Here is a 19426-nt window from a genome sequence, read left to right as displayed (position 1 = left end):
GCGGTCGACGGGGGCGAGTGGGCGAGGTAGAATTGGGAAGCGGAAAATGAGGGCGGGGGCGCCATCTTGGTGCAGGGCAGCGCGCAAAATGGTGAGCGTCTTAAAGGGGATGCCGCATTTCATGAGCTGAGCGCCAGCGCTTGCTGTAAGTAACTTTGGCGCCCAGAACTGATTATTTTTGTCAAAGAACTCCCCAAACACTCTTTATTAAGGTTTATGACCTAATCGTGATCAAGCCTTCTGTTATTATTTCATGTAATATAGTACCATGCGTAGCCGTGCTGTCCTGTGGCATTGAGGGGTGGCAGCCGCTGTCCCCCGGGGAGGAACTTGAGGAAAGGCAGGCCTGCCATGGGCGGCTTCAGGCCCTGATTCGGGCTGGTGTCACAGAAGGGTAGAAAATTGCATCTGCCGTGCCCTGACACCGCACTGTTTCTGTTTAAGCCCCTTGGCATGGTTAAAGACGCGCAGAACTGGTGTGCGGCACCCCAGGCTGCAGAAAAAAAGGAGGCTGCGTCTTTCCTCGTTAGGGCCCTGCCTCCTCCCAGGTGATGTTAAACCCTTTCCAAAAGGGTTACAATCCACTTCACCTGCCTGGCTCTGGCTGTGCCCGTGCAGGAGGTCAGTACAGAGCCAGGCCTCACACGCCCATGCCCACGCAGAGCTCTGGCGGGTGCCTGGTTCCTGTCCTTCAAACCACTGAGCAATGACCAAGGCCACAGGCATCACTCACACTTAGGGACCAGGGGCACGTGGTCCGGGTCAGTGGAGAAAATCTGGGGAATGTTTCACTGGATGCCTCAAATAAAAAATAGTGGATACAACTACTATCAACAGTAAGGCTAATTAACAATAAAAGAATGAAAATCATTTAAGCTGCAGCTTTTACCACTTTCTTCCTTAAGAACCAACCTATGTGACATTTCTAAAGTGGAATATTTTGAAAACCCCATTCCCTTTCTTTAACAACAGCTCACTGAACTAAGCCCACAGCAAAATCAAGCATGTGTTTCCTCACGGCAGGAATAGTAACACTGCTGTGTTATGACGATACATCCAACAGTAATTTTGTGGTACCTGAAAAAAGCAGGCTGATTCACTAGTGGTTATTGTTGTTTGGCTCACTCACTGGAAGATACTGGGCAGCATCTTTTTTTTTTTTAATTCATAAAAGATGGTTCAAAGTCATGCATTATAATTTCATTAGTATACAAGAGATAGTTCTGAGTGGTTAAGTGCAGCCAGTTTAAAATTGTATACACCAGTGATCACTGTTACAGTAAAATAAGCATATCTGTGGCTTTCTAGGAACATTGTAGGTCTTAGCATCCTCCTGTAGCCACAGGCACAGGACTGCTACCAGAGGAGCTATGAGCCCACCCACCAGGATCAGGCAACAACCTGCCTGTTGTAGCCACTCACAAAACCAGTGCAATAGCTAGATTTAAAAAAAAAAAGAAAATCATTAAGAAGAAATGTTTGTGTCCAGATGCACCTGCTAAATTCAAATGACCTGCAGAAAGAAAGGGTCCTAATTTTCCTTGAGTTTTACAATACAAACTCCAAGAAGGTTAGATGTGTCCTTTTCCTTGCTGGCCGCATAGATATTATCCAGCAATTTCAGCTGAATTTCAAGAGGACATGAAGGTAAAGTAACATGTTACTGTTGAACCAACCAATATAAAGGCCAAATCCTGCCAGAGAAGGTGGGATCTTGTGCTCCGGTCCATCTCCTCTCGTCCCCATTCCTCTCTGCTCTGCTCCCTACCTGGATCTCTTGTTTCCTTGCAGTGCCTTTAGCACTCAAGCGCACCCTGCCCTGAGCCAGTTCAACTCACGGACCTTACAGAAAATTGTCCGCTTTTCTGTCAGTTGGCTTTTTGCCAGTTTAGTTAGTCAAGTGAGCTCAGCTCAGGGGTAAACAACCACCAGCGAAGGTGCAAGGCTGGTGGAGGAGGGGGCAAAGAAAGCATAGTGAGGACGGCAGGACGGAGAGGATAAAATGGCGTTGAGCTGTTAGATGGCTCAGGATGTACCAGATGCATTGTTACAGGAGCAAACACAAGTTTTCCTTCCATCTGTTTATTTTAGTGTTTGGGTTAAACAGCGGTTTAGAAAACAGAGTTCGCATCTGCCTGTGCAGACATTCCCTCCTGCTTAGTCATGGCAGGGGTGCTGTGAGCGCAGTGGCCAGACATGGGGTTAGGATCCAGGAACCTTTGGCACAGCGGATGTCAGCCGCTTCCTTTCCTTGTGGCTCACTTTTTCCAGCTGTGAAAGGGAGACAGTAAATACTCACTCAGGAGACCCACACAACCTGATTCATCAGTGCTTGTAAAGCCTTGTCACAAAAGGAAAAGGGAAGCCAAGAGAGGATGATTTGCGCTCTACGCCTCACTGCAGCAATTGTCACCTCTCAAACAACTGACGGAGAGTTCAGCGTCTGCATCCCTGTGCTGAAATCCCCCTCTGAGGCTGCTATCTGTCTCCCAGCCCATCCACAGCCCAGGGGTCAGACAACACTGCAAGATCCTGCTTTAGGTTGTATAGTGACGGTAGGTCGTTACCCTCATGCCTCCACCTTCTGTACCTGTGATCCATTCTCCAATAGTATTAAGCCTGCAGGGTAAAATATTTTAGAGTCTCTGACTCTAATAAATTAAGAAATAATTTTTCAAAATGACTGAACACTTCACTCAAAGGGAAATTCCCTGCCATTGTCATGCCAAAGTAATTATAGCCATACCACAAAAATTATCCCACTATAATTACGGTGGTATGATCCTCCATCTGAACAATATGCTGGGCTATTTTCCCAGGCAGCTAAAACCCTCTGGCAGCTCTGACTCTGAGCCTCTGGAAGGGACCTGTGTCCCAAAAGCCCTCTCCTCCCTCACCCTGGTGATTTAGAGAGCAGCCCAAGATCTCTTTTTCCCCCGGTACGATTTTCCCCCTCGGAGTGTTGCAGCTCGACTCCCACCTTCCTGCAGCCTCCGACTCCTCCCAGGAAGTCCCAGCTGCAGATGGAGCCTTTCAGAGGCAGGGGGAGGGCAGCATGTGTGCAAAGGCAGCCTGGGCAGTTGTGCCAGACTTTCCAGCATAAACCAGCGTAGCGCAGCTTGATGTAAGTCAGTTTTACCCCCACTATCCCATCTGGGAGCTGCCTTGTGCCTGCGTGTGTGCGCTTTCTGGCTGTTGCTGCTGCATTCGCTCGTGCTCCCGCTGTGCTGTGGCCTTGCACCCCGTGGTGTGAGGGGTTCAGGGGGACCCTTGTCCCCAAAAGTCTTTCGGGTGCACCTGTGAGCACCCAGGCTGGCCAGCGCGGCGGAGGTGCTTGGTGAGCAGCGGGACAGAGGAGACGGCTGGTGCCCGCAGGCTGCAGGGCAGGAGGTGGTGAGTGACCGGTCCCCACCATGACCTTTCAGCTGTCACCTCCAAAATCCTTAGTGTGCTCCGTCCTGTGCACCCTGCCAGGGCAAGAGGTGCCCCGGCTCCTGTCCAGGGAGCATATGTACAGCATAGCCTGAAATGCCCCACCAGGTGAGAGGCTCCCTGAGCCCTTCCCAGGCTTTCCAGCTCTGGTGGCTGTCCCTGCTCCAAAACATTCGCCAGGGCTGTGGCGGTGAGGCAGAGCCCTCTGCCCCAGCCCTGCTCGGCTGCTCCCACTGGCAGCAGCGCCCTGACCCTGGTGCTGCCTCTAGTTCTTTGCAGCAGCCTCGTGCACAGCTCTTAACACCTGCTCCTAGTTCTCTGTAATCTGTTGAAGCCCTCTTTAACTACCACACTTCCATTTTGTCACCTGCAGAGTTAGTCCCCTCATTCCAGTACTCATTTGCTTTGCATCCCAAAGCAGTGTCCCCCCACATCTCAGTATTGGCCCCAACATGCAGCTGTCCTGCACACAGGGGCAAGGTGGATATTTCACAGTCCTGACTAATATTATGCTGTGGCTTCCCATTTTTCCATGAATTGTGCTGTTTTGTCCCACCTGGGCAAAGAGATGTAAAACCCCACTGGTTTCAGCTGGCAGCCACTTTGGACTTTTGTTAGAAATAACACAAGATGGAAACCGTGGGGACGTACATCCTGCATGTCAAGGTGGAAAGTGCACCTAGCAGTACTGAGAACTTACCTGTGGGCTGGTCAGCTTCAAACCTGTTTTAATTTACTTTTTGGCAGCTGGGTAAATTAATCCATGGCTGGTCAAAATAAAGGCACGTGCGTCCTCCAGACACACCACTTTTACCTCAAGTACCTAACGAAAAAATAACTTACTTTAGCTTAAATGCTGCATGTTTAAGCAATGTTGTAGAATAGTTGAGGGGGTCTGAGGTGAAGGAACAGGCAGCAGCAGGCACAGAAATTAAGTTGTCTGGGGCCTTGAAGAAAAGGTAAACACCAAAATCACTTTGAAGATGGAAGCTGTCATCTTGTCAATCAGAGTAAGACTTGTGACTAAACAGCCCAGAGCTGCAGCAGCTGAGAGGTCAGAGAGTCTCAAAAACAGCAGTACTCTTGCTTTGATTTTTTTGGTAACCTTAAGAACATGAAAAAAGAGATGGGTTTGTGTGGCACATCCCTAAGGCCCCTTGTTTCACTTGCCAGCCCCAAGAGGCAGGGTATTCAAACAGCCTGGCTGAGGCACAGCCCCAGCAGCCAGGAAGGGCAGAGGCAAGAGATACCTGGGATAAATGAAACTGGATGGGAAGCTGATATTGAATACAGAATTCCCGGAGGATGCCCTCTCAGTGGTGTCTGTACCGCTCCCCCCAGCGCAGAGGAAAGTGGGGAGAACCTGGAATTCAGGAGAGAGGAGGCGGAAGCCATGGTTGCCCATGGGATCCTGAGTCTGTGCGTGTCATGGGTACGAAGTACAGCCCTGGCACTCTTTGACGTTGCAGCGACAGCATGCACCTTGTTCCCCTTTTTCCTTTCTGTGGCAGAATGATCACAGCTTTGGGTCTGGACCTGCCTCGGCCCTGGGTACACAGAGCATTTGCTTTACTCCTGCAGCCATGGAGTGCTTGTCTTACTCTTCTGCTTGTGTCTGGGGGAAATGCAGGCCTGTGCCCGTACCAGTGAGACAGCAGGAGCCGTGGCATGCTCAGGAGAGCAGGACCGTCTCTGCGTCACTTCTTGCTGAAGAGAAAGAGCAGCGCTGGATATAGCTCATACTCCAGTGAGGTATTGAATGCCCAATGTGACTGTTTCTGGCCAGCAGCCTGGTCCCTGCCTGAGGCTGCAGCCCTGTGGAGCCCAGGGAACTCACTGCCCAGGAGCTAGCCTTGGCAGGGAAGGTGGGTAGGACACACCAGGAAAAGTCACACTGGTGCAATCTCCTCTGTACCTGCTTATTTCCAGGTAGCCTATTTAAAGGAAACATAAGTGAGAGAATATCTTTAATACAGAACAAAGCTCATGGTGGGGTTGCCCCATCTGATGGTCTCTTCTACTAAAGCTTCTTGGGTTGCAAAGTACTTGGGAAATATCAGCATCCCTTTTGCAGATACAAACATGCAGAGTGAGGAAATCACATGTGGCAGGGAATCAGCGGTGAAAGGTTGTGGCCACTTAGTCTTCTACATTTGCAATCAACCATCCTGTCTGGCTGCCAGGCAGGTTGCAACTGGAGAAACTCATCATTTGGTTTGGGGAGCAGAATAGACTGACAGATTTGGGGGCTGCATGGCCCCAAGACCATGTTGCTCCCCAGCCTGATGGGTAGCTGCCCACGGCAGCATCACTCAGGCTGGGGATGGCATGGGTGGGACATCAAAAGAAGAAAATAGTTGTTATTTTCCTGCCTGAAAAGGCTGGAGCAGACAAAGCCTTTCCTCAGAACTGGGAATTTCTAGGCTTAAATCATCTTTTTCCTACTGACCCCCATGACACTTGCCGATGCTGTTCGTTCTCTGAACTGTGGCCAGCAGCAGCCTCACTGCAAGAGAACTGTTAATATTTCACCTCCAGCTTTTACTTTCCAAGCCACAAATCCTTCTACTCCAACCAAAATCAGCTCAGGCACTGGGTCTTGCTGACCATAATATCTGTGAGCTTGTACAGAAAGAGCAAAGCAGGGGGCTGGGGGAGAGGAGTGGGGCTCCCTTAGGCACATCTGACTTTCTCCCACTGTGCTTATCCGACCAGAAGGAGGACTTTGCTCTCAGTGTCTCCTGTTGTCCTTCTTCCCACCACCCCCAGCCATGACGCACATGGAAACCAGATACCAGTCAGGCAGACAGTACCTTGGTGCCTCTGTACATCAGACTGACCTGTGCTGTGCTCCCCTCTTGCCTGTACCCTCTTGCTGCCTGTTTGTGCCATGAACTTTAGGCGCAAAAGACAGCATATTGTTTAGGATCCAGAGCAACTCCCTTCACCAAGCGCTCCAGCAGGACAAAGGAGTAAATACTTCTGCTATTCCATAGAGCAGTGTGGAGTAAAAAAGTTTGTTATTCTAGGAAAAGGGGATATTTTGTGGCCTATAGAGAACAAGGAGGTCCTTCCAATGGAGGACAAGAGAGGCTATGGCAGGCAAAAGCCTGAGGTCTGGGGTCGTTGGCCTGGCTGTTACAGGTTGGCTGAGGTCATTTGACCTGATGATTTATTGCAGCTGAAAATGAGGTGTAAGGCACTGCCAGCTCCCCAGTGAATGTACACACACTTCTTTTGTTTATCTGTTTTCTCAGTTCTTGTTGAGACTTGTAAATGAAACATCCTTCTCTGCCAGCTCTTGTCTGATCTTTCACAAAAAGTGCATGAAGCTTTTTCCAGAAACCACTGCAACAGCGTTACTGCTCTAACATCGGTCAGCAACCCATGAAGCAATACTAAAGGGCACACCTTCTATTCAGAAAAGCACACCTGGGGAGGCCACATCCCCTTCGCACGCAGCCCCATTGCCGTTGGTAAAAGCTTCAGACTCTCTTTTTCTCTTTTTGCAGGCAGAAATGTCAAGGCCAGTGCAAGCTCGGAGGCTGGAGGGAATAGATAAGAATATCTGGTGAGTTAAGAGAATATCTGGTTTACCCTGATGGTAGATGTGGTTTTAAGCAGCCTAACGCCAGACAGAAACCACTGCACCCTCACAGCACAGAGCAGCAGTCTCCCTTGGCTGCTTTGCATTTGTTCAGGCAGCGCACAAAAGGGCAAGTTTGTCCCTGGAGATTTTACCCTGGCTCAGTTATGTACCTGCTGCTCCCACTTCGTGCTGTATCAGGTGCTCTGCACCATCCTGCAGGAAGGCAGGCAGGACTGCCTTGTAGTGTGTTGCACCCCATCCAACCATCCACCTGAATGATCCCAGCAGCACCCAAATCTGAGCCAGGTGGTTCAGCACACTAGCTGCAGCCTGGCATCTGCTTCAAGTCACTCTAGGACACTGCAAGCAGAGAGGCAGGCAAAGGGATGCTGCAAATGCGATTCCCAGCCTGCCAGGCACAGGTTAGCATTGGGAAAGCTGCGTGCTTGAAGAGATTTAAATGGGCTTTCCCCCAGTGCCCTGCTCTGTCTGGTTTCAAGGCACAAACTACCGATGAGTTCAGCCTACCTTTCCCTCTGCAGTGTCCTTCAACATGCCTAGTTGCTAAATTTTGCAGAACTGGCATGAGCTTGAAAACCTCTGAGTCCTCTCCTGCTCGGTCTGGTCTGATCAGAAGTGGTGTGCAGCTTCAGCTACGACCGCACACCCAGACAACATAGTGGCTGTTTCCTTCGAGAACAATTAAACAATTAAAACCACCCCCCAATGCAATAGTACCTCATCCTTGGTTTAATTGAAACAGGTCTGAAGTGACCTGTGCTCGGTCCTGTCCGCCTGTGAGCAGTGGGATGGCTTTGCAGGAGGGACACCAACCTTGGTGACTTCAAAGGGATGCTGGCAAGCAGAGCTGGCGCCAGCACGCTGCTCGAACCCTCTGTAAATGCTTCTTTCTCTAACTTTCTTCTCTCCAGGGTGGAGTTTGTAAAGCTGGCTGCCACCTACTCCACAGTGAACCTGGGACAGGGCTTCCCTGACTTCCCTCCCCCTGGCTTTCTGAAGGAGGCATTCCTGAGAGCCCTCAGCGAGGAGAACCACATGCTGCACCAGTACACCCGTGCCTTCGTGCGTGGACAGACTCCCTCACCCGCAATACCTGCTCGCTCTCTGTTAGCCTTGGCCACTTCAGGGCTTATCAGGCAGCAAGAAACAGGGCAAATCTCATGAGGCAAAACACACATCCACCCTCAGCCTGGCCCCCTGCACCCAGGGCTATAACGCCCTGCTTTACCAGGGCGTTTGGAGCAGCCAGGCTGGAAGATGCCCCGCACGCTCCCTCACAAGGCACTTGGCTGCCCAGGTCCCTTCCAGGTTCTTACCCATGTCTTAGAAGGCTTCTGCAACCCAGTTCTGACCCCTTCTCTTACCCCACAGGGCCACCCACCTCTGGTGAAGATCCTAGCCCAGTTTTTTGGGAAGCTGCTTGGACGAGAGCTGGATCCTATGACCAATGTGATGGTGACTGTGGGGGCATACCAGGCCCTTTTCTGCTGCTTCCAGGCTTTCATTGGTGAAGGCGATGAGGTAACCCAAGATTTGGGCTTGTTGCACTGGCAGCTTTCCCCCAAGGGAGCCGTTCCTGGCTGTGGGTCTGCCAGCAGCTGTAGGATGGTTTTCATTGTCCTTTTCCAAAGCAGAAGCGGTTTATCCCCATTCTCCAGTATCTGAGCTTCTAAAGGGAAAAAATTATTTGCTGCAGCACACTGTCTCATTTCTGCATAAAGCAAAATAACCGTTTTACCCTGAGCAGTGGTGTTCTTCCCTGGCACTGCCAACAGGCAACGCAGATTCTCCATTACAGTAATTCAGGGATTAAAATTTCCCGTCCCTCTCACTGCTCTCTGGGTCTGAGAGGTCTGAGCAGGGTTAGGAGGGCATGACATGTCCCTTTTCTTCCAGGTGATAATCATTGAGCCCTTCTTCGACTGCTACGAGCCAATGGTGAAAATGGCTGGTGGGACAACTGTGTTTGTGCCGCTGAGACCGGTGAGTGGGTTGGAGCAAAGCTGTCAAGGAGGGAAGAGTCATAGCAAAGCAAGCGAAGAGGTGAGTGCAGAGGTAGCAAAGCAAGCCAAGATTCTCCTTTGTTCTCTCTAGAAAGCTCCAAAAGATGGAAAATTGATGTCTAGTGCAGACTGGCAGCTGGACCCAGCTGAACTGGCTTCCAAATTCAGTGAACGGACAAAAGCCATCGTCCTGAACTCACCCAACAACCCTCTGGGCAAGGTAATGCCTCTGGCCTTGCTGTGGCTGGCCCCAAAAGCTGCTGGGGTGCTACAGCTCACCTGGCCACATTTGCAGTGTCGCAGTCACTCAACCTTCCTCGCACATAAGGGAATGGGTGTTGTGGGAGCATCACATGCTGCCCTCGCTCTTCTGGTGTTTTTAAGCCTGATCTTCTGTGCCAGCAGTGGTTTTGCCCTGTCAGACCACTCAGCCAGCTCCTGCCCACCCTGGCTTGGGAGGTGGTGCAGGCAGGGTGCACAGCTTTCATGGAAGGGCTGGGACAGGAGGGGCTCAGAGGCACTCCTGCCGCATCTCTGCTCTGCTCCCTGCAGGTGTTCAGCCGAGGGGAGCTGGAGCTCATTGCAGAGCTGTGTGTGAAGCATGACGTCCTGTGCTTCAGCGATGAAGTGTACGAGTGGCTGGTCTACGATGGGAAGGAACACATCCGCATCGGTATGGAGAATGGCTTGGCTGAGCCTGGATATCTTCTCTGGGTACAGCAGCTTCGGGGAAGGAACTGGTGATTTAACTGGGGTCCCCTGGAAATTACACGGGCTGCCTGCCCACATGATGCTACTGGGCTTGTATGCCCCTTAGAGGTATTTTGCTGCACTTCAGTCTCAGCCTCCAAGCCAGGTCTTAAACCAGAGCCTTGACTTCCAGAGCCAGTTAGAGGGAACAAAAGAGCTTCACAGCATGAGATCCGGAGCAAAGAGCCCTTTGGCTTCAGTGAAACTGAATTTTTCCCCATACTTTGTAAACTCACAGTTTTCTGAGTGTCTCTAGTTTTGGAACATCCATGTCAACATGATTTCAGAGGCATGTTCTTCCTGTTGCAATAACACCGTCTTGCAGGGTGATGGTGCTTGGCACCTCTGGGAACCCCTGGGGCTGAGTGCATGCATATGGAAACAGTTAGTTATAAAGAGATGCTCTTCAGAAGTCCAGCTTCCTGCTGGAACATGCTTTGAGGCTCATCCAGGTGAAAGATGTGCTGTGCACACAAGAGGTCACCACAGGTTATAGTGGTCAAAGAGCTCCCACCGTCATTAACACAGCCCGGAGGCAAGCATGCTGAGCTCTGCCATTGGTGTTTCTCTCTTGTTCCATGGCCAGCCACCTTGCAAGGGATGTGGGACCGCACGGTGGTCATTGGGAGTGCTGGGAAGACCTTCAGTGCGACTGGATGGAAGGTGAATTCCCCCATGCGGCACCTCGTTGTGTCCCCATACCTGTCCCTTTGCTCCAGGATGTGGGTCCCGTCACCACAGCGCAGCACTGGGAACACTGCTGCTGCGCACTCAGCTTTGAGCCTCAGGGTCTGAAAGTACCAAATCTGCTTTATGATAGCCCTGTCTGGAGAATACAATGAAGGCAGCACAGGCAAGTAAAGGGGAGCCCGAGCAGGTACCCAGAGACTCACCACCTTCCCCCTCCTCTCCTTGCTGCAGGTGGGCTGGACCATGGGACCCAACAGGCTGCTGCAGCACCTCCGCACTGTGCACCAAAACTCAGTGTACCACTGTGCCACACTTGCCCAGGTAAGGTATCTCCCTGCAAGTAGCCCTGCAATTCCCAAACCCCCAAAGCAGGGGTGACAGAGGGTCCTCCTGCCCGTGGCTGACCTGAAAGGCCAGACAGATGAGACAGGTGCCCCGGAGAGGCCTCTTCCCTTCTCCCTGCAGTTGCCCCATGTCTGAGAGGAAGGGGAGAGGCCAGCCTGCCTGGGCTATATTCCTTATTTTGCACTGACAAGCCTAAGGGGCCAGTCAGAGGGGCTGGAGGCAGAGAGCTCCCTAATCATCAGTGAATTGCATCGGAGCAAAGACTCCAGTTCCCAAGCAAGCCTTGACCATCTTCCCACCAGGCACTGGCTCCTCTCTTCTTGCAGGAGGCTGTGGCTCAGGGTTTCCAGAGGGAGCTCATGCTCTACGGGAAACCAGACAGCTACTTTGTCCAACTGCCCGAGGAGCTGCAGAAGAAGAGAGACTGGCTGGTCCAGAGCCTGGATGCTGTGGGGATGAAACCCATCATCCCTGAGGGCACCTACTTCTTGGTGGCAGACATCTCCAAATTCAGTGAGTCAGCTGCAGTTTTGCGCAGGCAGGGCTGAGTGTGGCAGGCCAGCTTGGAGTGGTACCACTAGCAGGGACAGGAACCTGCAAAAACCACCACCAAAGTGCGACGGACAAGAGCGTGTTCCCCAGCGGCTGTGCGCTGGGGGCTCAGCTGGGGCACCCGGCAGCAGCCCCAACCTCTGTGCTGCTTTGCTTCTGCAGGATCCAGCGTCCCCGATGTCCCTGACTCCGATGAGCCCTATGACTCCAGATTTGCAAAGTGGATGGTCAAGAACAAGGTAAATGCGTCTGGCCCTTTCCACCGTGATTGCCGTGGTGGGTTTGTGCCCTCACCGCTGACTGTGCTCATGGGAGCCAGCAGCACCACACCGCTGCTGGGTCTGGCAGCTCATGGCCCAGGGCTGCCTGGGGCGGTCAGCATCACCCCTTCTGGGCACGGCGGGCTGCACGCCAGCCCGGGATGGGTAACTGCAGCTCCGCATGTTTCCCCTTCCCAGGGACTTGCTGCCATCCCGCTTTCTGCTTTCTACTCTGAGGCCCACAAGAACAACTACAACCATTTCATCCGGTTCTGCTTCGCAAAGGTGAGACACACGGCAGCACGAAGGAAGGTGAGGCTGGGTGTGCTAATCAGGGCTGGTGTAACAAGCTAAATGCCAAGAAGTCAGAGCACCTTGGGTGTTAGAGCCTAAGCAGGGCACCACAGCTGGTCCAGTGCCCTCCTGCAGACACACAAGCCGAGCCGGGGGCAGGTGCGCCAGCGCCATCCTAAGCTTTCTCCCATCAGCATCTTACATCCTTGGCCAAGGCAGGAGTCTTCTGGGTGTACGTTTAACTGCCCAGCAGCTATGGCCACCCTGGCGGTGGCAGAACCTGCCTCATATTGAACCTGGGGCAGTTGCAGTGTTCCAGAACAAGAACAGGATTTTTATATGGATGACTGCAGTGAGGGGAAGGGGGATTTGGCTGAAAGCCACTGACTGAACCTGCGGTGTTTGTTTAGGAGGAAGCTACACTGAAGGCAGCAAATGACATATTGCAAAAATGGAAACAGGAAAAAACCAGTCCCTGAGCACTGGAGAGAGAACCAGGCTCTTCATGGTCCTCACCTGCCCCAGCTGCACTTCCTCCACTTCCTTTGCTTGGCTACAAACTTTGATACATTCTTATTTTTGTGCTTTCAACCACATTTTCTGTCAGACAAAAGGGTAAGAGGTTTGCCAGGCGCAGGGTCTGCGGGACATTGTCACTGTGAAATGATTGTGCTGTTCCTTGCAAGAAAAAGTGAGTCTTTGTGTGCACTGACAGTATTCAATGTTTCTTCTAACGTTTGAAGACTTTGCTCATCAGTTCTGGGATGCGTACAGCAAGACACGAGGTAAGGATGGCTCCTGGGGTCTTTTCCACCACCAAATTCTGAAAAGGTGCTTCAGGACCTACCTTTGAGGGCATGCTGGAGGGGTTGGTGTGCCTTGTCTTGTTCCATCTCCTCACTCATGTGCCCCAGCATGCAGGACAGCATTTCCACCAGCACCTGCGTTCCCGTGGGACTGTGCAGTGTTACCACCCATCAGTAGGCTGATTCCTCTGATCCTGAAAATTATAAACCCAGTGAAATACTGTTTCCCATAATTAACAATTTTCCCATTATTTTTTTCTGTGCATCTCTGGGAAAGGTGACCACAGAATTGGTAACTGGTTTCCCCCGGGAATGAGGCTTTAATAAATACCCCGGCTATTGCCAGACCTTCCCTGTGCACCCCCAAACTATTCCTGGCACTTTGTCAGGGCTTGGCAGCATCGTCCAGGCTGCAAAGCAAAACCTCCAGACTTTTGATGAGCACACACTGTGGCCAGGCAGGGCGGGCACAGTGGCCTCGGGCTGCTGCTGGATAAGAACATAAAGCATCGTCATCAATCATGCAGGAGTTATGTGCAACAGACCATGCAATAACTGTTTGTGGCAGTTAAATTATTAAAGTGGAATTACTGCAATTACTGAAGAGTAGATGCCTCTGTAATGATTATGGGGCTGATGCAGCTCTCCCAGAGAGCCGCCAGCACCCCTGCAGCATTTGCAGCGGGATCCCATGGCGGCGGCTGCTTGTCCCACGGCCGTTAGCCGCCCCGCAGGGGCTTGAGTGGGGCTGCAGCCCGTGGCACCGGCCACCCCTAGGGCCGGCGGGAGATGGGGGGATGCGCCCCGCCGGGTGGGTGAGGGCGGCGCTGAAGGCCCTCGTGCACGCATCTGGGCCAGAGGCGGGGCGAGCTGTGGTCACCGAAACTGACAAACCAACATCAAGATTAACGCAACACCCGCAGGGGCAGGGTGCACCTGCCCATCCTCCGACACGCACGCGGTGCGGTGCAGACACCCGCAGGCGGGGGTCCTGCTCCCCCCGGCCACGCTGAGCTGCGCCGCGGGGCTCCCCCGGCCGCCCACCCCCCCGCAGAGCGAGGCGAGCGCTGCCTGGCTTCCCGGTACGCGCGGGCAACCGAAACGCTGCCCCGCCCGCCCACTGCCTCACGTGACGGCGGCCCCGCCCCGCCGTGGGCGGCCCCGCCGCGCTCCGGCCAATCAGCGCTGAGGGGGGTGCGCGGCGCAAGATGGCGGACGGCGGCGTGGGGCGGCCGCAGGGTCTGCAGGTGAGCTGGGGCCGGGCCTGGGGCCGGGCCCGGACCCGGACCCGGACCCGGCCGTAACCGCCGCTGTGTCCCGCAGGCTGTGGAGAGGAAGGTGGACTGGCGGCGCTGGAAGCAGGAGAGTAAGGCCGGCGGGAAGGGCCGCCCCGAGCGCTGCGGGCCCCGGCGCCCCCGCGGCGCGCTGCTTGAGGCGAGGTGCTGTTGTCCCTCGCAGGGAAGGCGGAGAAGAAGAAGTGGCGGGAGGTGAAGCTGCTGAAGAAGCTGGAGAAGCAGCGGGTGCGGGAGCGGGAGCTGGCGGAGAAGCAGGCGGGGGAGCAGGAGCCCAGCGCAGACCGAGGTGACGCGCGATGGGCGGCCCCGGCGGGGGCGATCGCGGCCCTGGGGCGTCCCGGTGCGGCCGGGTCGGTTTCAGGTTGCGAGTGGGGGGGCGCCCGGCGGGGAGGTGCGGGGGGCGCGGCTGTTGGGCCGCGGGTCCCTCTGACGGTGCCGCTCCCCAGGGCGGCACCACACGCTGAGCGTAGCCCTGCCAGGCTCCATCCTGAACAACGCCCAGTCGCTGGAGCTGCGCACCTACCTTGCTGGCCAGATCGCCCGGGCCTGTGCCATTTTCTGCGTGGATGAGATCGTCGTGTTTGATGAGCACGGAGAAGATGTAAAGTAAGGAGGAGCCATCATGCTCAGAAAGCATTGCCTCTCTGCTTTCGGTTTCTTCAGGCTTTTATTAAGCTGAGACCAGGAAAGAACCATGTGGAGCTCAAGCAAATGTTTGAGCCTCTCTCAAATGCCAGGACTACAGGGAGCCCTGTGCTGCTGGGCAAAGGGGTCGCCTTAACTGCCCACGGGACTAGGATCCTTTATCCCAGCATAGGGATGACAAAGCAGCAGGAGGTCAAGTTCTGTACTCTTAAATCTTGCTGTGGAGGGGGCAGGGCAGGGCTATATCCTTACAGAACAGGAATTCCTGTCCTTCAGCTTTTTACTTGGACCTGCATCGGCATTAACTGGCCAAGCCATGCGGTCCTGTAGCATCCAACTGCCAGGTTGTGTCAATACATAGAAATCAAAAAGCTGGAAAAGGTACTCGGCTGGCAGAGAGCATTCCAAACATGCTTTGTTAACAGTCTCCACCTCTGGAACAGCCCTTTTACAAGGGGTGGAGGGGAAGGTTGTGCTGCTGTTTTCAAACTAAGGAGCATCTGCTTGGTCTTCTGGAGGCCTGACCAGCCTCATGCCAACTTCGCAAGCTGTTTGCTTTCTCTTTCAGGAGCGTGGAGGGGGACTTTGATGGAATTGGGAGGAGAGGCAAGGCTTGCGTGCAGCTGGCTCGGATCCTGCAGTACTTGGAGTGTCCTCAGTAAGTCTACCACAGTCAGACTACATCATGTCTGCATCAGAACTGACTACTGTGGGCACGTCATGCTAGAGGGCACGGAGGCAGGAGGCAAATTCTGTTTGTGCCGCATAATTATGCGGGAACACGAATATCATGGTTTCACCTGTCTGGTTCAGGAGTTTAACTAAAAGAAGAGCAGTGAATGCAGGATACAACCTGCATGATACGTTAGGGGCAGATCAGCGACATGAGGCAGCTAAGCGTGCTTTTCTCTGTACTCCGCTCCTTTGAGTCAGAACAGGCCTAGAACTGAGGCTTGGATTCTGTTTTCACATTTCAACCTTCTCTGGTAACAGGTACTTGAGGAAATCCTTTTTTCCAAAACATGAGGATCTGCAGTTTGCAGGTAACGATTCAGTTGTCCCTGTTGCCAACAGCACGTTGGCTGCCCCTGCCTGAGCTCTGGCTTGTTTTGCACAGATGCACAGTGTAACTTGCCCCCGCTTCAGTCAGAGTGGTGGTGAGGTGCTGTGCTGGCTACACTGGGCCAGGGAGGGAGGGGGCAGCAGAGCAGCTGTACTTAAACCTGCGTTCCCACCTATTACGTCCTCTCCTTACTGGTTGCGTTCCTCTGTGCTGTTCTAGGGCTGCTCAACCCCCTGGACAGCCCCCATCACATGCGTGTGGATGAGGATTCAGAGTACCGAGAAGGGGTGGTCTTGGACCGGCCAACTAAGCCAGACAGAGGCTCTTTTGTTAACTGTGGGATGCGGAAGGTACGTCTGTTACCCACAGATCCCAAAACAACTTCCTCTGTCTCTGGCAGATTTGAAGCAGGCAAGATGGGTACTGCTGGCATGAAGTGGTGGGCTGGCATGAGGTTTAAATGCTGTTGCTATCTTGTCCCTCCTGGCTCGTCAATGTTTGTGGCTTCCCAAGTCCTGGTGGGCCTGCCCGTTCCAGCACATCATTGCTTTGCTACTGGAGTTGAACCTTTAAGCAGCAAAATAAGTCTCAGGCTGCCGACGAGCCGCCCTGAGCCTGCTTTGAGCCACACAGGCCCTGGTCACAGAGCTCCTCATTCCAGCTCCAGGCCAGAACAGACACCCACTTCCTCAGTACTAGAATGTCTTCCATCCTCCCCGTCCATCCCCACCTTCCCCAGTACTAGAATGTCTGATGCTGATGGTGACTGTCACTGCAGGAGGTGCAGATCGACAGACAGCTGAAGCCTGGACTGCGAGTCACTGTGCGCCTGGCAGAACCCCAGAAGCCAGGTAACCCACTGCCCTGCTCACATCTGTAACCTTCAGTCCTGCAGGGGCTGGTCCTTTCACATGACAGCCTTCAGATTACTGATGTTTGAAGATAGTGCAAAGCCGCAGGGTGTCTTTCACTCCACACACCATTTTAGTATCACCCTTACCATACCTCCCTAGTTAACTGGAAAAAGCTCTTACTGGTCAAAGAGCTGATAAACAGCCCTGTCCTACTTGCACGCTTACTGGAATGTGCTCAAAAGGGAGGTTCTGGGTTGTACACCAAGTCGGTGCCCTGCCCCAGGAGAAACTGCCATGCGCGGCTGGTCACATCCAGCTCACTAGGAGGTCACAGGGCTGTTAATCCCTTTGCTTCCCTTTCAGAAGCCAGAGTGCGGAAAGGCACCGTGGTGTCCACACACCACCCTCGGACAGTCTCAGGCTTGTACTGGGGTTACAGCGTCCGCCTTGCCTCCTGCTTGAGTGAGTATTCACAGGGATTCTCTGCTGTCTGCCCTGGCTCTGCCTGGGCTTCCACACCAGCTTCAGGCCTACTGGCTGCACACCTGCAGCACACATTATGTCTCTTTCTTAGAAGTCTCTCATTTTAAAGGCAGCTTACACACGCAGCTAGCAGCTTTGCAGCAATGAAATGCAAGGGCTAAAGCTAGGGGTATTAATCACCAAGTGCCACCAGTACTCTGCCCTGTACCTCCACTCGTCATTGCTCCAAACGTCCACGTTGTAGCAAAAGACAGGAGTTCGTGCTCTCCATCTCCAGCCAGTACATCTCCATTTCCATGATAACTACCTCCCACTCATTCACGTCAAAGCCGGCAGTCACATTTGAGCTCAAAAGCCCTGCAAAATCCTTTTCTTGTCTTTTGGTTGATTGGACTTCCTAGGAAAATTGTAAGCTGTTAGTCAAGGAATGATTCCCGGCACCTGTTTGAGCTTTGAGGAGAAGGTGCTGCGGTGAAGTGTGCTGGAGACTCCTGCAGCAGGGAAAGTGCATAGGAAAGACAAATATTTCTTTTGTTTCCTGATGCACTAGTGGCACCAAAAAGCAATTCCTTTGGCTGCTACCTCACCTGTGGGGCATCAGCCTGTCCAGGAACCACGCTGCGTGGGTGAGAGCACCACATAAGTAACCACACATCGTGTTTGTTTTGCAGGTGCTGTCTTTTCAGAGTGCCCATTCAAGGAAGGCTATGACCTCTCTATTGGGACCTCAGAGCGGGGCAGCTCTGTAGATCAGGCCACTCTCCCGTCCTTCAGGTTTGTGTCCCACTGGCTTGGCCCTGTGTGGAGCCACCAGAGGCCTAGTGCAGCCACAGAGCTGCACTGCGGCACTGCTGTCCTCCCAGGCAGGAATGCTCCTAGACAGAAGCGCCTGCAGGCCCCCTCCTGTGCTCTGCTGCTTCCTTTTATGCCAAGGCACGTTCCTCTGCATCAGAAGCTGGGGGAGTACCCCAGGACAAGGCTGATTCCTTTCCTGTCTCTCTGGAGTTGGGAGCAGGGACTGTCGCGTTGGCAAAGTGCCTTTGTTAGAGAGGCCGCTGGAATGGATAGTCAGCAAGGGACACAACTCGCTGCTTCAGCGGCACAGAGGAGCTTGAACACAGACCCAGATACTCAAAAGAAACAAGCCTGCTTCTTGCAGATCAACTTAAAGAGAACTGTTCCTGCGAGGCCAGTTCTTCACACGCTTGAAGGCTCAAGGCACACAAGCAGTGCTCCTCTGTACAGCTTGCAGCATCTGCCTCGGGGCGGGCATAGGGGCCACGTCCCCTCTCAGCCTGTCCCTGTGCTCTCCCCTAGGCATGCCCTCGTCGTGTTTGGAGGTCTTGAGGGCTTGGAAGCTGGGGTTGACGTGGACCCAAACCTGGAGGTCACAGACCCAAGCGTCTTATTTGACTTCTACCTGAACACTTGTCCCAACCAAGGCAGCAGAACCATCCGGACAGAGGTAGGGCGGGTGGCTAACGGGGTGCGATGCCCGCGTGCGCAGAGCACCGCTGCGGTTCCACCTCTGGCAGCAACAGTTGTGGCCCCCATGTTGTTCCCCATGGCGATGCCTTGGCAGAGAGCAGCTGGCCTGCCTGGCAGTTCTGACTGCCGACTGGGTCTGTTCCAGGAAGCATTGCTGATCTCTCTGTCTGCGCTGAGACCCCACATAGATGAGGCCGTGAGGACACCCAGCGCCAGCTGAGGGAAGGAAAACAACTGACCTTGCTGAGGTCTGCCATGGGGAAGCGGCTGTTCAAACGTGAGGTGCTGGGCAAATCACTTCCAAGATCCTGGTGGGGCCAAGACGCAGCGTGACTGAAGCTGGCAGCGCTGCTCGACCCAGCGCCGGGCTGCCCTTGGGAGCAGCAGGTCTGCGCCCTCCAGCCTGCACGGCCTGGCCAAGGGCTGGTTGCTGCCCCTCAGCAGCTGAGGCAAGGGCTGGCACCAGCCCTGGGTCACAGCAGTTCAGGTGTCTGGGGTGGGGAATAAAGCAGTACAGAACCTCAGCTGCCTTGAAGTCCATGTTTGGGTGGGTGCTCAGCGTGCAAAGATCCTGCATGCTCAGTGCCTCTAGAGCCGTGTGGCCCTCAGATTTGAAGGACGTCAAAGCTTAATCCTTGTGCCAAGAAGCTGTTCCTGTCTTGGCCTGACTTCTCCCAGCCCCCTTCAACTCCAAGTCTTCATCCTCACCAACAGTAGGAAAGGCTGGAGCCTCTGTTGGGCCTCAGCACTAAAGCACATCAGCATAGCTTGTTACAGTTCAGCTCTATCTGTGATGCCTTAAGCTCTGCCTACACTGAGCTCAAACAGGAAAGCAGCGGGAAAAGTTGGCTCTGTC

At 53.6% G+C, this 19426-nt stretch overlaps 2 protein-coding genes and 1 long non-coding RNA gene across 8 annotated transcripts; 2 read left to right on the top strand and 1 right to left on the bottom strand.

Moving 5' to 3' along the window:
- Positions 1–15: 15 nt before the first annotated feature.
- On the top strand, positions 16–13338 carry KYAT1 (kynurenine aminotransferase 1). Of its 5 annotated transcripts, none has more exons than XM_055721027.1 (14): positions 16–145; positions 5063–5184; positions 6945–7003; positions 7954–8104; positions 8414–8563; positions 8939–9025; positions 9137–9265; positions 9598–9718; positions 10382–10458; positions 10717–10806; positions 11157–11343; positions 11545–11621; positions 11841–11927; positions 12347–13338. In XM_055721027.1, exons 2-14 carry the CDS (start codon positions 5101–5103, stop codon positions 12413–12415), a joined length of 1368 nt encoding a protein of 455 aa, XP_055577002.1. In that variant the 5' UTR covers positions 16–145; positions 5063–5100; the 3' UTR covers positions 12416–13338. The 5 variants fall into 5 exon arrangements, with proteins under 5 accessions (XP_055577002.1, XP_055577001.1, XP_055577005.1 ...); XM_055721026.1 differs by lacking the exon at positions 16–145 and adding an exon at positions 2994–3124; XM_055721028.1 differs by lacking the exon at positions 16–145 and adding an exon at positions 3163–3393.
- LOC114015335 (uncharacterized) lies at positions 2067–5053 on the bottom strand. 2 transcript variants are annotated; one of them, XR_008733963.1, is made up of 3 exons: positions 4683–4761; positions 4133–4537; positions 2067–2271 (listed from the first exon to the last, which is right to left on the bottom strand). It is a non-coding gene; the product is annotated as an uncharacterized LOC114015335 (long non-coding RNA). The 2 variants fall into 2 exon arrangements; XR_008733962.1 differs by having other exon boundaries at positions 4133–5053.
- Positions 13339–13919: 581 nt separating the features above from the next.
- SPOUT1 (SPOUT domain containing methyltransferase 1) lies at positions 13920–19094 on the top strand. Its single transcript, XM_055721045.1, has 12 exons — positions 13920–13989; positions 14066–14108; positions 14201–14323; positions 14484–14643; positions 15251–15340; positions 15676–15725; positions 15965–16095; positions 16524–16596; positions 16963–17061; positions 17754–17856; positions 18400–18547; positions 18716–19094. The coding sequence occupies exons 1-12, from the start codon at positions 13951–13953 to the stop codon at positions 18788–18790; spliced, it is 1134 nt and encodes a 377-aa protein (XP_055577020.1). The 5' UTR covers positions 13920–13950; the 3' UTR covers positions 18791–19094.
- Positions 19095–19426: the final 332 nt, after the last annotated feature.

Source organism: Falco cherrug, chromosome 9, assembly GCF_023634085.1.
Source record: "Falco cherrug isolate bFalChe1 chromosome 9, bFalChe1.pri, whole genome shotgun sequence".
In the NCBI taxonomy this organism is placed as follows: domain Eukaryota; kingdom Metazoa; phylum Chordata; class Aves; order Falconiformes; family Falconidae; genus Falco; species Falco cherrug.
The sequence above is the reverse complement of the archived record's forward strand: the minus strand, read 5'-3'. Positions and strand labels throughout refer to the sequence as shown.